General features: G+C 39.8%; 1 protein-coding gene across 6 annotated transcripts in view; it reads left to right on the top strand.

Moving 5' to 3' along the window:
- The window catches only part of LOC117522498 (gastrula zinc finger protein XlCGF57.1-like), a 30,073-nt gene continuing 13,532 nt past the window's right edge, over positions 1 to 16,541 (top strand). The window contains exons 1-2 of one of the 6 annotated variants that reach the window (XM_034183922.1): positions 1 to 1,290; positions 15,866 to 15,887. In XM_034183922.1, coding sequence (XP_034039813.1) covers positions 51 to 1,290; positions 15,866 to 15,887 — 1,262 coding nt within the window. In that variant the 5' untranslated portion in view covers positions 1 to 50. Of the gene's footprint in view, positions 1,348 to 9,998; positions 10,014 to 13,688; positions 13,704 to 14,402; positions 14,428 to 15,850; positions 15,888 to 16,541 lie in introns of those variants that run through there. The other 5 variants (XM_034183923.1, XM_034183919.1, XM_034183920.1 and 2 more) reach the window with 5 other exon arrangements.

Here is a 16,541-nt window from a genome sequence, read left to right as displayed (position 1 = left end):
TGCTGTTGTTGAGGAAAACAGAAATCCTGTCTGAACAGCAGGAACTGATTATGCATGTTGACAAGAAGGAGATTAAAGCGGAACAAGAGAAACTCTGGATAAGTCAGAAGGAACAGCATCTTCACCAGCTGGAGGAACATGATATCAATACTTTACCTTTTAATGTTGTCCCTGTCAAGAGTGAAAATGTTGATGAAAAACCACAGTTATCGCTGGTTCATCAAAGCCAAAGTGAGGAGAGCACGGAAACAGAGCCTTTAGCCAGCAGCTCAAATGCACACAGAACACTCACAGCTGATCGTGATGACGATGGAGGAACACAACCAGCCAGCAACTTGTGCCCATATGTTGATTTACAACCAGATAATAAGGGCAGATGCTCAGACAGTTCTGAAACTGAGACTGATGATAGTTATGAATGGAACCAGACCAGGGAACGTTGTTTGGATTTAAACTGTCTTAAAAACAATAGTGCCTCTTGTCATTATGGTAGCTGTAACATTTCAAGGAAACAACTTAATTGCTGTGAATGTTTAAAAGCATTTGGTCACATGAACAAGTCAAAACAACACAAGAGAATTCAAACAAATAAGAAACTCTTGAGTTGTCCTGAGTGTGATGAAAGGTGGACACAAAAGGGAAGTTTGAACACGCACATGAAAATTCATGCAAGAGAGAAAAAATTTCCCTGTTCTGAATGTGGTAAACGATTTGGACAAAAGTGTAGTCTAAACATGCACATGAAAATTCATTCAGGAGAGAAACCATTTGCCTGTTCTGAGTGTAGCAAAAGATTTGGACTAAAGAGCAGTCTGAAAACACATATGAGAAGTCATACAGGAGAGAAACCATTTGCCTGTTCTGATTGTGGCAAACGATTTGGAGAAAAAAGCAATTTGAACAGGCACATGCGAAGTCATACTGGAGAGAAACCATTTATCTGTTCTGAATGTGGTCAAAGATTTGGATTCAAGAGCAGTCTGCAAACCCACATGAGAATTCATACAGGAGAGCAACCATTTGTCTGTTTGGAGTGTGGTAAAAGATACGGAGAGAAGCGCCACTTGAAAAGGCACATGCGAAGTCATACAGGAGAGAAACCATTTTGCTGTTCTGAGTGTGGTGAAAGATTTGGAGAAAAGAGCACTCTAAATACACATGTGAGAATTCATACAGGAGAGAAACCATTTGACTGTCCTGATTGTGGTAAAAGATTTGGAAGGAAGGGCAATCTGAAAACACACATGGTTATTCACACTGGCAAAAAACCATTTGGCTGTTCTGAGTGTGGTGAAATATTTGGACAAAAGAAAAATCTGAACAGACACATGAGAATTCACATGGGAGGCAAAGAGACAAACCAGTGGTACAATGTTATGGGTCCATGAAATAATCCATATATTAATTTAATAATGTTGCCAGAAATATATGATCTAAGTAGTCATGAAATGTGCAAATCTTTTAATAACTACACAATAGAGATGGGCAGGGCCACATTTCTTTTTTAGTTCCAAAACAATTCCGATATGCCGGCAGTGATACACATTTCAACATAAGAACTCTTTTTGAACTTGCAGAAACTTGTGTGTGTTTTTGTGCCTTGAAATCATACGTAGAATGCAAGCTTGCTCTGTGTTGGTTAAGAAATCAGCAGGTTTTTGTAGCATTTGTCTGCCATGCTCCTATATTGTGCAACAGTTTGTTTATTAGAAAGTCTACTTGAGTTGAATCTTTTTAGGCAAATCTTAAAATGCTTTTTTTCTTCTGTTTAATACAGGGTGTCCCCCAAAAAAGTGCCATAAAATCATTTGGCTACTCTGCAACGGCTAATCTGAATTCTGGTTGTTGTTTTTTTTCTTCGGACATCAAGATATATGGGAGGAACTTCTTCTGATGTAGTTTGAGACTGATCCAATCAAGATGCCACTTACAATTGGGCAAAAAGGGAAACTGGTGGAATTCTACTTTGAGACCAAATCAATCATGCAAATCCAACGACAATATCAATGTCTTTTTGCAATTAGAAAAGCTCCAGACAGAAAGACAGTATGGAGGATTGTAAAGAAGTTTCAAACTGATAGAACTGTTCACAATCTTAACAAAGGGAGATCTGGCTGAACCAGAGGAGTGGTGCACATATTGAGCACATCATGTAAATGGCAAAACTCTTACAAGCTGAGGTGAAATTAGAAATGAACACCAGAGATAAAATTCCTTGAGATATGCTTTAAGATTACATATGACAGATATCAGTATCCAAAAGTGTATAGATTTTCTATGGCTTTATTTTTGTGGCTATATTATACTTATATTGTTTTATCTTAACTCTGCAGTTTACAAATGTGGGACACCCACGTGTGGCTGTGAGCGCCAAGGGTGCAAAGCGTAACTAGTGGGGTCCGGGGGCATGCCTGGACACACACACACATACATACATACATACATACATATATATATATATGTGTGTGTGTGTGTGTGTATGAAAGATACTCTACAAAATCTGGACTTTAGACAGAATTTATTTTATTTAATTATTTTTATTTAATTTAATATTTCAAACTGTTACATTTCACGTTTTATATTTCCTGGCAGCACAGGGCCTTATTGATGTTGCTGATGCTTCACAGCAAGAAGGTCATGGGATCAATTCCCACTTGTGGCCTTTCTGTGGGTTCCCTCTGGGTGCTTTGGTTTCTTCCCACATCAAAAGATTTGCAGGTTAGGTGGATTGAAAACTTTAAAAATTGTCCATAGGTGTGGCTGTGAATGTGTTTGTTTGACTATATATGGCCCTGTAACAGACTGGCATCCTATCCATGGTGTGTCCCTCCTCATGCCCTATGACTGCTGGGATAGGCTCCAGCAACCCCCACTCCCACAATGACCCTTAATTGAACCTTAATTGAAGTAAGCAGTTGAAGATGGATGAGTGATTGAGTGGAACAGGTAACTGTAACAATCGTTCATTTCTGTAAACAAGCACCAAAAGTGGCACAAATACTCCTTAGACATTACTCTTTTGAGAAAAAAAAAGGATTAAAAGGTGGTGTTAAGGATTTTATATATATATATGTTATCACTGTTAAACATTTGTACCTTCGTCTTCTTTCTTATGAAAACGGTGTTGTGCTGTTTGCACCTAACCCCGAGAATGTATGTGTTATTCAACCTTGTTTTAGCATGCTGGGGTCAATCTGAACTGGGAATGAAGAGCTGGATGTACTTATTATTATTATTATACAACTTGTTTTTGTAGCCGCTAACCGCTGGGAGTGAAGCATGACGGGGTCAGTCATGAACTGGGAGTAATAGACCTGAAGGTTGTTTTTGACTGTTGTGACGTGATGCTTAGTGTGAAGACCAGGACACTCCAGGCAGATGCACAACAGCTGATAACTGCAACAGACGAACGAGATGTGCTGACCTCCGACGATAAGAGTAAAAGAAAGAAACTGTTTGTCCTTACAGCTGCGCTTATTGACGCATGTGTTTATGTTACGGGAAGAAACTTGTCTCGCGTGTCCCCCCCCCCCTTAGGACAAGTTTTATGATGTAATGAGGGCATCTCTAATAAAAAGAGCGGGAGCACAGGCCAGACTTTAGTGTAGCCTTGGTGTACAGCCTGGCCGCACTCCGCGCGTGATTAATTTGATTTTCTGTCTCACTGGTGTTTCTTGACTCCGTTTGTCTTATCAAAGGTTTTAAGAATGTTTGGAGGAGAAAATACCCAACATTGACTGGGGGCTACGTCTGGGATCTCAACAATACCGGAGGTGTCCGGCGGAGGTCGTCAAGTCCAGACGTAAATCCTTGGCCAAGGTCCGATCGATTGATCGTGTCTGCAATTGTCGACCGCCGTTGGCATCGTCTGGTTGACGAGATTTTCCCGAAGAAGACAGACAGGAGGTCGAGTCAGTGAGTAAAATTTCTTTGTAAACAGTACTGAGTGAGTGGTGATCAGATCACAAAAACAGTTAAATTCCGCAAGCGATGATACAGAATCGTCTGTTAATGAAACACAGTTAAACTCTGTAAGGAGGTCGGACTCCTCTACGATGGTGAGGAACGCACGTAGTTAAATTCCGAAGGAGGGTGCGGACTCCTCTGTTTATATACGCGTACCGGTAGGGGATAAAAGTGATCACATAAACAGTTAAACTCCGTAAGCGATGGCGTGGAATCGTCTTAATGAAACACAGTTAAACTCTGTAAGGAGGGCGGACTCCTCTACGGTTGCGAGGGACGCACGTAGTTAAATTCCGGAAAGAGGATACGGACTCCTCTGTTTTAATACGTAAAGGAAATCCCGGGTAGAAATACGTGCACTGTAAAAAAGCAGTTAAATCTGGCAGGGACGGCGGAGTCCCCTAATGCAGGACATTAGTTAAATTTCACGGGAGGGCGAGCTCCCCTGGCATAAGAATACGCGTACGATTATTAAAAGTGTTTCTATGTGTAAATAGTGTTTTGTGTAAGTGTAAATAACTGTGTGAAAGTGTAATACTTTGGACAACGTTAGTGACAACCGTGCGTGTGGAAGCAGAGGCAAGTGATTCCGCTTCCTACGGGGAGGTGAAAGGAATCAACCACACGACGGCAAATTAATTGTCACGTCCAAAGAAAGTGTGAAAACTTCAGATTTAGAACACCCTAGGTGTGCCCCCGTCTGAAGTCCAAATTATAACAAGGGATAATAAAAATGGGGGGTAAGACGTCTAAAAAGAAGGAAAATTTATCAACTGACGACTGGAAATTTATGGAAGCAAAAAAAATCCAAAAGCAACAAAGAAATTGGAGACCTGGATAAATAAACATGACTTTAACGGACGACTGAACCTGATCAGTATACAGAAGCTAAAGAAGGAGTTAGAACAGCAACATAAAGGTGATGAGAAAAGATGCAGAAAGTAGGGGCAGATTTAGTGGCATTTTGGGAGGAGGAAGCAGAGAACAGACAGAAGGGAGCAGAGAAGCGACGATTAGAGAAAGCAGGGAAAAGAAAGCTGTAGGTAAGGCAGAAGAAGATGTGATAATTCAGCACAGAGAACCAGAACAGCCTCAGCAACCACCGCCGGCTGGATCGTCGGTGACAACAACACCCTTATCTCCTCTACCAGAGGATGATGATGTACCGCCACCACAGTATGATTTGGCAGTAAAACCTAAGGTAAAAAGTGAAAAACCAGAAAAACCACAAACACGCAGTCAAGCGAAAGTGCCTACAGCCCCTCCCATGGTGGAACATAGTGACCAGGGAGGTGCCTATCCTATGATAGAAGTACCAAATCCTCGTGCAGGAACAGCAGGACATCGATCAACCATGCTCGTATATCGAACATGGAATGCTGATGATATCAAAGCAGCAGTCGACATGATACCATCGCCACATGTCGACATTGAGGGATTTATGCAGGATATAGAAAACATTAGAAGTTCTTACCACCTTAGTGGACCTGAAGTCCAACAGGTGTGGATGAAAGCATGTGGCCCTAAAATGGAGTCAGATACGCGGAGACTGGAATCCTGCAGACCAGGATGGCGTACCATTGCCACATGATGATCCAGTCTTGAAAACAAGAGTGGAAGCTATGATTACACGTGCAAAAGGTGTGTTAGGACCAAAGATAAATTATACTGAAATTACCAGGACAACTCAGAAAGAAGGAGAACCATGGACAGAGTTTAGATGCAGATTTGAGAGTGTATTTAGAGTCCATAGTGGCATATTGCCAGAAACACCAGTGTATGAAAACAAATTGAAAAATATTTCACCTGTGAAGCTGACAATGACCGATTTGATTCATGATGGCAACTCAACAGCTGTCATAACAGTAACAGGTGCCACTGAAGATGTTTTAAAATTGAGATTCACAGGTATGCCATTACATGTGTCACTTTGTAAACCATATTTGACAGAATGGCAAGAATTGGGACTGACAGTCATAACAGCTTTGTCAGCCACTGATTGGAGCAGAGTTGGACCACGAACGGAGTTCAGTCCACCAACTAAATTGTATAAAGTGCCAGTTAATGTCTCATTGGTGCTGACAGCTGGAACACACATTGATGTGTCCACTTCACAGTCCTGAGTGTTTCAGTTGAGTCCTGAAGAAGATGATCTTCTCTCTTCGGTACCATCAGGATTGTGGACAACAGGTCCTTCAGACGTAGGACTGATAAAAAATGCACAACCTGTAGTTATAAGACCAAAAACAGAATACAGACCATGTGTAAGACAGTATCCATTGAAACCTGATGCAATTGAAGGAATCAGGCCAGTAATAGAGAATTTATTAACAGCAGGAGTAATAGTGCCATGTCCAGATTCACCATGTAACACACCCATATTTCCTGTAAAAAAGGCTCCGCCCTCAGTGGGGTGGAGAATGATTCAAGATCTGCAGGCAGTAAATGCTGCTGTGATTAAAGAGCAACCATGTGTCCCAGATCCCACACCTTGTTAAATTCGCTGAGACCAAATTCTAATAGTTTCTCAGTAATTGACATAAGTAATGCATTTTTCTCTGTGCCAGTACACCCAGATAGTCAATTCTGGTTTGCTTTTACCTTTAAAGGACAACGATATACATTCACCAGATTACCGCAGGGTTACGCAGAGAGTCCAACTATTTATTCTCAAGTCATGTCAGCATGTTTAGCCAATTTTGTTCCACCGGCAGATAGCCAACTATTAGTGTATGTTGATGACATTCTGATTGCCTCTGACACATGAGAAAACTGCATAACTGACACAGTAGCATTATTATGTTTCTTATTTGATAATGGCCACAAAGTGAGTAAAAACAAAGTTTAGTTGTGTAGGGATAAAGTAAAATATTTAGGACATGAATTATCAGCCACAGGGCGCACTATCCTGTCTGACAGGAAGGAAGCAATTTTACACGCTCCAAAACCACAGACCAAAAAGCAGATGATGTCATTTCTTGGACTGACTAATTACTGCAGGGCATGGATTCCCTGTTATGCAGAATTGACTAGTCCACTTTCTGATTTGATGTACAAGGATGATATTTCAATGTCAACCGTGTTGGAATGGAACAAAGATGCTGAGGAAGCTTTTGTAAAAGTAAAACAAACATTAGTGTCATCCACAGTTTTGGCACTACCAGATTATAGTAAACCATTCATTCAAACAGCTGATTGTAAGAATAAGTTCATGACTAGTGTTTGGTTCAAGTGTATGGCTCAAAATTAAGGCCAGTTGCCTACTACTCATCTAAATTGGATGCAGTGGCAAGTGCTCTACCACCATGTGTACAGGCTGTTGTTGCAGCCTCTATGGCTGTTCAAAGTAGCAGTAATGTTGTTCTATTCCATCAGTTGACACTGAAAGTTCCACATGCAGTTTCTGCACTTCTGTTGCAGACAAACATGAGCCTTTTGTCCCCAGCAAGACATCTTTCGTGCATGTCCTTGCTATTATCACAACCACACCTTACGGTAGAGCGCTGTACAACATTGAATCCATCCACATTGATACCTTTACCTGAGGATGGTGAGCCGCACAATTGTCTTGATGTAGCTACGGTCTGTACGAAAGCACGCCCAGACCTCCAGGACACACCCATCCCAAACAGTACAATTGTGTATGTGGATGGTTCTTCCACTAAAAACGCTTATGGACAAACACAATCTGGATATGCTGTTGTCACAAATTCAGAAGTATTGGATTCTGCTTCATTGCCATCCTCATTTTCAGCACAAGCAGCTGAATTAGTTGTTTTAACTGCAGCTTGCTATCTGTTTAAAGGTACGGCTGTAACAATTTATACAGACAGCCAGTACGCTTTTAGCACAGTGCATGTGTTTGCAAAACTGTGGGAAGAGCGTGGAATGGTGACATCATCTGGAAAGCCAGTGACTCATGCCACACTCCTAACTGCACTACTGAAGGCTGTGAAATTGCCTAAACAAATTGCTATATGCAAATGTGCGGCTCACACCAAGGGCTCTGACAGTATTTCAAAAGGAAATGATTTTGCTGAAAGAGCAGCAAAAGAGGCAGCAGCAGCTTCTTCTATTTTTGTTGTACAGGAAACCACTCCAGATTTGCATTTAGGTCATACACTGCTTGCTGACATGCAACAGCAGGCAACTGAAAGAAAAACAGATGTGGATAAATAAAGGAGCTACGTATGCAAATGATTTGTACGTATGCCCACAAAAGAAACCCATATTGCCAAAAAATATGTTTAAATGGGCAGCTATTATGAGCCATGGCGTGACGCATGTCTCATCAGGGGGTATGATATCGCAATTGCAATCTATTTTTTGTCTTTATGGGTTCGATGCATATGCAAAACAGCATTGTAGAGCATGCATGACATGTGCAAAACACAATTCACAATTCATTTCGGGGGCAGTTCTAACACCACTTGCCTCAGTGCAACCACTTATATGATAGGGATTTCAACAGAGGACGTACAAGCGTGCCCAAGTGCTGCTCCATTGACTAGACTGAAGGGAAACGCAAAAATATCATCACGTTAAATTGTCATCACAACGGCCATTCCCAAATTGCTTTTACAGGACAGGGAATAAAACTGTAGGTAAAATTAAGAAACGTCTGTGTACCCAAACGTATGTTTTATCAAATAATTTAAGCCTAGCCAAAACATAATATGTGGATGGTACTTATCTTCATCACATTGGACGGGGATGTAATTATACAGGCTCCTGTCCATGGGGAACGGATGAATCATGTGCTTATGTTAGTAAGTTTTTGCTACCACCTGTAAATGGTACTCCGGTGTATGATGACATCTATTGGCTTTGTGGTTCCAGACTGTACATGAGTCTCCCACCAAATTGGGGTGGTGTGTGTGCACCTACCCAGGTGACTGACCATACATATGTGGTAGGACCTCCACAGAGAAGAATGGCAGCACCAGACGGAGGAGATTGATATACCCAGATGTGTTACCACATGATCACATGTGGGGCTCGGATGTACTAAAGGACCAAAAAATTGTGGTCTGTAGGAGATAAAATAGCACATTCATTGTTCCCCTGGATAGGAGTGGGAAAAAATTCATTAATGATTGAAACTCTGAATTATCGATTGGGTCTGTTCATGAATGTAACTAAAAAAATAGTAGCAGCTCAAAACACTGAAATAGATGCTTTACGTACCATGGTGATGCAAAATCGCATGGTTTTAGACTTGCTTACTGGTTCACAGGGAGGAATTTGTGTTCTGCTGAACACAACATGCTGTACTTTCATCCCAGACTCCATTCATTCAGTGGATATGCAGGACGCATTGGAAGAGCTGAATAAACTTCGTGATGCAATGCATAAAGACACCCTAGCCGTGAACCGGTGGAATCCCTGGTCCTGGTTGACTTCAGGACCATGTTGGCAGTTACTATTGAAAATGGTGACACCAGTTATTATAGTCCTAATTCTGATTGGACTTTGCATGTGTTGTGTGATCCCTTATATCAAAACAATGGTTGGCAAAATGGTGTCAAATACATTTGTACAGTGTAATCTGGCCTTCCAACAAACTATGCCAAAATATCAAGCATTGAAACAGTCAGACCTTAGTGGAGAAAACTATAATGACTGTACTGAGAATTATGATGATATTGAAAAGCTCACAACTCCAGTTCAAGCTTGAACTGTTGACGTGATGAGTTAACACACTCTTAGCCTATGAAGCTTTAGCTGAAAAAGTAATAAGACAAGTGGTGTAGTCGAATAATACAGAAAAACGGTTCATTTATACCAGTCAGCCGAAGTGATGTATGGTGGTGGTGTGGTGATAACAGAATCTTTGACAGACTGCCACGAAATGTGTCAGGTTATTGTGCATTAATATCATTATTGTTACCCATGACCCCTGAAGACGTTACGACATATGCAGCCTCTCTTATTCCTGAGGATTGGCAGAAAGGCATAGCCAGACATAGAGTAAAAAGAGATTGGAAAGGAGTAGGAAATCCAACATATATTGACGCAATAGGAGTCCCCAGAGGAGTGCCTGACGAGTATAAACTGGTTGATCAAATAGCAGCTGGATTCGAATCTTCCATCTGTTGGTGGTGTTCAATTAATAAAAACGTGGACAGAATAAACTAAGTTAATAAACTAACTAACTAAGCTGGGTGATGCCTACTATATGTTTAACAGGCGATAAACAGGTGGGAAATGTTAAGGATTTTATATATATATATATATATATATATATATATATATATATATATATGTTATCACTGTTAAACATTTGTACCTTCGTCTTCTTTCTTATGAAAACGGTGTTGTGCTGTTTGCACCTAACCCCGAGAATGTATGTGTTATTCAACCTTGTTTTAGCATGCTGGGGTCAATCTGAACTGGGAATGAAGAGCTGGATGTACTTATTATTATTATTATACAACTTGTTTTTGTAGCCGCTAACGACTGGGAGTGAAGCATGACGGGGTCAGTCATGAACTGGGAGTAATAGACCTGAAGGTTGTTTTTGACTGTTGTGACGTGATGCTTAGTGTGAAGACCAGGACACTCCAGCAGATGCACAACAGCTGATAACTGCAACAGACGAACGAGATGTGCTGACCTCCGACGATAAGAGTAAAAGAAAGAAACTGTTTGTCCTTACAGCTGCGCTTATTGACGCATGTGTTTATGTTACGGGAAGAAACTTGTCTCGCGTTGTCCCCCCCCCCCCCCTTAGGACAAGTTTTATGATGTAATGAGGGCATCTCTAATAAAAAGAGCGGGAGCACAGGCCAGACTTTAGTGTAGCCTTGGTGTACAGCCTGGCCGCACTCCGCGCGTGATTAATTTGACTTTCTGTCTCACTGGTGTTTCTTGACTCTGTTTGTCTTATCAAAGGTTTTAAGAATGTTTGGAGGAGAAAATACCCAACAGGTGGTGCAAATTATTGGTTAGGATTAATAAATGGAACAATTTTGATTGTGTTGAATGTTTGGTTTCCAAAGTAAAGGTCAAACAATGTCTGTGTCCATTAGATTCTATGACATGTGACATATGTTATACTGTAACGTGATAACTAAGCACGTCACACAGTGCAAACTATTCCTTTTATAACTCTATTAACCAATAATTTGCACCACTTTTTTTTTTTTTTATAAAAACTGGAGCAACTTTAACTTCTGACCTCTGGACAAACTGAAATTGACCTTTGTCACCATTCTTGCTGTTTTTACCCATAACTCCATAACATAACAGTCATAGATGGTACAAACTATACCTTATTGGAATCTTTATGATCAGGCAAACAATGTAGTATAGTTTTAAAATTTTGACCCTTGTGTAATTCCTCAAGTGACCCCTATTGAAAATTCAAGTGGCCAGTCAGTTTTTTTCAAAAGAGTAATGTCTAAAGAGTATTTGTGCTGAATTTTGTGCTTGTTTCACCATTTGAAAGATTCCTTTGTAAATATTCTGTTATCTTCTGCACTGTCAGTCTCCCATGTGCCTTCCGACAAACCATCTGAAATTTCATGTTTTCATTTTAAGAAAGTCCTATTTGCCATCATGTAGTTATGAGTGATGATACAACAATCAAAATGTCATTGGTTCTCCAGTCACAAACACAGAAACCTTTAATTCTTTCAGTGTTGTCATGGGTGTCCCTCACTGGTCCCCTTCTTGCACAGTCACAGCTTTGGAAAGCTGCCTACTCTAGATAGAATTACTTTACAGTACCATACTGTTTGTATTTCTTAGAGATTGATGTGAATGACGTAAAGATACACAAACTGATTTGTAATTGTTAATGTATCCATCCCCTGACTTCTGTGAAGAAAACTTAAAAATTTAAATAAATTGTAAATTCGTCAAAGGATACCAATAATTGTGCCCAGCATACACTTTGTCTTTTTTTTAATTTCACTTTATAAAAACATTTTGTTTTGTTGTTTCTGTTCAATAACTTTGGACTTTTTTTTATCATTATACAAATTTGGTTTGTTTGCATTTAATCTGGGTATATTTTAAAATGTCTACTTTAAATATAGGGGTGTCAGTAATTCTGATCACAGTAGATGTACAAACAAGACTGTGTGTGTCAGAAAGTTGGCAAAACAACAAATTTTTTGGGTGGGGGCAGCTACACAGTATTTCTGAGGTTATCAGAGTAAGGGCCCTGTCCCACTGGCGTTTAGGAGGATCTGCGTATGGACTGCGCACAAAATTGGCCCATATTCGCCAAACATCCGCAATATCCGTGTAACATGCCTGTATGAGCCGGCCATCATCCGCAGAGGCACGCATGTCCGCAGCCAGGATTTTTGAGTAGCTCAAAAATCTGGATGCGGATGACATCCACCTTACATACTACATACATACTCATTTCATACACAATACATACTCACTCTATGTGCTGTATATCTGCCATTAACTGCTGATATCCGCAACTGACGTGGGATTTGCGGCTTGGCAGCGGACGGGGACAGTGTGTAAAACAGATATATATCGTGCCTATCACGACCACATCACAAACTAAAATATGTTGTAGCGAATGCATACAAATTGGCCACAAATAAAGCGTTTTTATTACATATGCTTTGCAGCTGATTTGCGGACAATCTGTGAATGCATAACAAACACGTCACGTAAACCCAAAGTACTATATGTGGCAGAAAGCGACATACCTGCCAGTCAGTGCCGGTCTGGCTGTGTAAATCCACAAAGACTAGCTGCTGCAATCCAGGACTTTTATTTAACACCAACAAAAGGAAGAGTTGCTGTTTAGCCACAACTCACACTCTCAAAAAAAAAAAAAAAACACGTCTCACACCCCAGCGGCTTCCCCCCTCCCTCTCCCCAAACTCATGAACAGTTAACCCTTGCATGACAACATGAACAACTCTGTGATCAACTTGTCCAAGTCCAGCAAATGCTCCAGAGGCTGTATTGTTGGTGTGAATAGTGATGCAGAAAGGAGCGAGTGCGCTTATTTTATGACCGCAATGCAGATGCCGTGCACGCGCAATACATGCATTCATAATACACCCGTAATACTGCCGTGATAATGTCAATGTGTCCGATGAGTTTCCTCACTACATGCGTTATGTAACCGTGATTGTTCATCATATATTCGCTATATATTATTAATATATCCGTAATTCATACTGGGACATTTGTCATTTTTGGCCATTTTTGTTGTGGACGACAATGAACGCCCGCAATTTGTATACTCAATTCATGCGCAATTAATCCTCTCCCCAGTGGGACAGGGCCCTAAGCTGTAATCTCAGATGTGGTGGAGTATTAAAACAATTAATTATATTAAAAAACAATACAATTCTAATCATACTGTACTCCATAACATGTAAATAATATATAAATGGAGTATTTTTAAAACAACTTATGAAAACCTCACAATCTAAATAAAAATGGTCTTATTTGGAATATGGCAAATAATGAAATGAGAGAAGCCAGAGGGATTTGCTAATGGTATTATTGCCATCAATGGAAACATGGTCAGTGTTTGTTTTAAATAAACAACAAACATGGCCACATTTCAACAAACCTCTGCAACAGTGAAACAACACAAGGGAATACCCAGAACCAACACAGCAGTTACAAAAAATAAAAATAATTATATGCAAGGGGATGAAGCCAGGTGGTGGACAAGTATAGTACACTTGGTTTCAGTGCGGAAAGTTCACGGTTCAAACCCCACCTCCTGCCACATTTCACCATGTAATGTGGAGTTGTGTCAGGAATGCCATCTGGTGTAAAACTTGTGCCAGTTCAACATGTAGATCCACCTTAGATTTGCTGTCGCGACCCTGAGTGTAAACAAGGGAGCAGCCAAAGGGATTTCCTTTTTATGTAAGGGGATCACATTGTGTGTTCAGAATGATGAGTCATCTGTAATGTCAATCATAAAACAGTGCAGTTTTTGTCCTTTGGGTGTTTTCATGAATTATAACGATTTCTTATATAATTCAAAATCATTTTTAAAGAATGTACAATGGGGGTGAGGGATCTTTGCATTCTGTTTTGTTTTGTATGAAGAACATGGCTAAACATCAAATGACAGTGACACAGAGTTGTTTTTTCCCCCTAAAATTAAACCAAAAATTAAACCAAATGTTATGACAACTCTCGAGAGAGAAACTGGTGATAATGGATTTTTTTATTTCAACCATTTTTGAATACCAACCCAGAAACAATGAACTTTCTCACATAAGAAAAATACGTGATCGGTGGTTTCAGTATCATCTTCACAAAATGTACCAATATTATCTTCAGTGTTAAAGTGTAACCCCTGTAATTCTTTACATGGGTACATGTTAATCATAATTTTAAAGCATGCTTCTTTTGGCTATGGGGAAAGTAAGATACACAGTTCTCATTTGGTAATTGATTATTTTATCAAATTTATTACCTCCGCCAAGGAGGTTATGTTTTCGGTCGAGTTTGTTTGTTTGGTTGTCTGTCTGTTTGTCAGCAGGATAACTCAAAAAGTTTTGAATGGATTTTTATGAAATTTTGTGGAGTGGTTGGAAATGACAAGAGGAACAAGTGATTCAATTTTAGTGGTGATCCGGATCACAATCCGGATCCAGGAATGTTTTAAAGGATTCTTCATCATTGCGGGATAGGGGGAATTTTGACATTCTAGTTTCTAACTCCACAAAAACAAGGCAGAAAGGCTTGAAAAAAATTAGGGTGTAAAATAGTCAAATGTTCTATCAAACAACAAAGTTTGGTGATGATCGGATCCGGATTCTGGATCTGGTGATCCAGAATATGCAGAAATATAGGGAAAATAGAAAATGTGTCAGTGTGAGGTGACAAATGAAGCTAGAGATGCACAACTAACACCAAATTGTAGCTGAATCTGTACTGATTCAGTAAGGTGTCACAGATTTGATGTAGCTTCAAATGTTATGGAGCTAGATCCAGAAGAAAACCTCCATTACCGAAAAATCGTTTTTATACTATAACTTTTGAACTAATAAAGACATAAAAGTGATCCCAAGTTCTAGTGGTATGTTTTCATGGTCAAAGATGTCAAATATAAAGACAGGAAAAGTGTATGTATCATAGTTTTGGTTGTAACACTGAATTGTTGAATAGATCACTGTGCCAAGGAGGGAATCTCTTTAGGATCAGTGACTCTATGGCCTTGTGTAGCACATGCAACACTTAAAAAGTAGTTCTATTTCAGAATTTACTCTTATTTATTTAGAGAAGTGTTTCATAAATGTTAAAAAAATCATATATTTGCAGTTTAGTTGAATAATAAATTGAATTTTGTCTCATTTGTTTTTGTCTATAAGCACATGCAATATCAATATCAGTGCTCAGATGACAGTAGCTTCTGGGAAAGGTGCAAGTTGCAATAAACTGTGATGCCAAGCGCTAAGGATACATGCTATTCAGTCACAGCAGATGACACTTTTTTTTACTACATGAGCAAACATCATTGTTAGACTTTTTTAGGTTCAATGATTCCACGGCGTGTAGATGTTATGGCGTCAGTGACCCCATGGCCTTGGCGGAGGTTTGCACTCTCCGAGTGCTTCTAGTTTAAAATATTTTTCTTTGGTGTTCAAGGAATAAAATCTCTGTAAAACGTATTCTAATAAAAAGAGTTACTGCACTTCCTGTCCAGAATTAAAGTTCCCTGGAGGAATAACGTGGGCAGTTGTGGTTGTATAGTTTGGTGTGTCATTATGTTTTGAGTAAGAAATACAAAATTCTCGGGGTCGCGCGAAACATACTCAATGTGAACAGTAATCCTATCTCCTGCAGAGGGCAGCATTATTGTCTTCTGTCTATAGGCTGCCGGAAATTCCATAGAAGAAGAAGAAGATTTGACGTCGTTTCTGTGAGATGGCTGCGGGCCTGTTCAGAGGTAAGGCCATAAAAACAATAATGTTGTCAATAATGTGTTTAAACGCCGGGAAAACACAGGAGGTTTAGGAGTACAAGGCCTTATAACAGCCGTGAAAACGACACTGCGGTGCAAAAACAACTTGATTTCAGTTTCCAAACGATATGTGCAAGGCAGGCTAAGAACGCTATGTGTGTTCTTTTTTTAAAATCTTTGTTCACTCATCAAATACCTGCAAAAAACTACATGCTTGTCTCATTCTGGTGCTGTAAAGGGATTCTTACATTATAATTAGTAACTGTCACCACATGCAGTAAGAATGTAGTCTCAAAAAAAGCCGCGCCTGTTCTTTTTTCACCCTTTTGAGATATCCCATAATGTAATTTTTTTATGCTTTTCATCACGTTATTAAGAGACTAAATGCATGAGACCCTGACAACTTGCTAAAACAAATATTCCAAATAATTTGTGTCTACTATGTTTAACCTGCATGGAATAATAGTAAAGGCAAAACATATTTCAGACATTTTATATATATATTACTCTGGAACAAAGAGGACAAACAGTACTGTAAAGGACAATAAGTAGGACGTTAAAGAGCAAACTTCACTTTCCCCAAGAATGACAAAGAGGAAGCAATCCCCGCTGAAAATAACGGAGAAACAACCTGAGCTTCTCACATGTTTGCATAAAACAA

Source organism: Thalassophryne amazonica, chromosome 12, assembly GCF_902500255.1.
Source record: "Thalassophryne amazonica chromosome 12, fThaAma1.1, whole genome shotgun sequence".
Classification (NCBI taxonomy): Eukaryota; Metazoa; Chordata; class Actinopteri; order Batrachoidiformes; family Batrachoididae; genus Thalassophryne; species Thalassophryne amazonica.
This window is presented reverse-complemented; position numbering and strand designations above follow the sequence as displayed.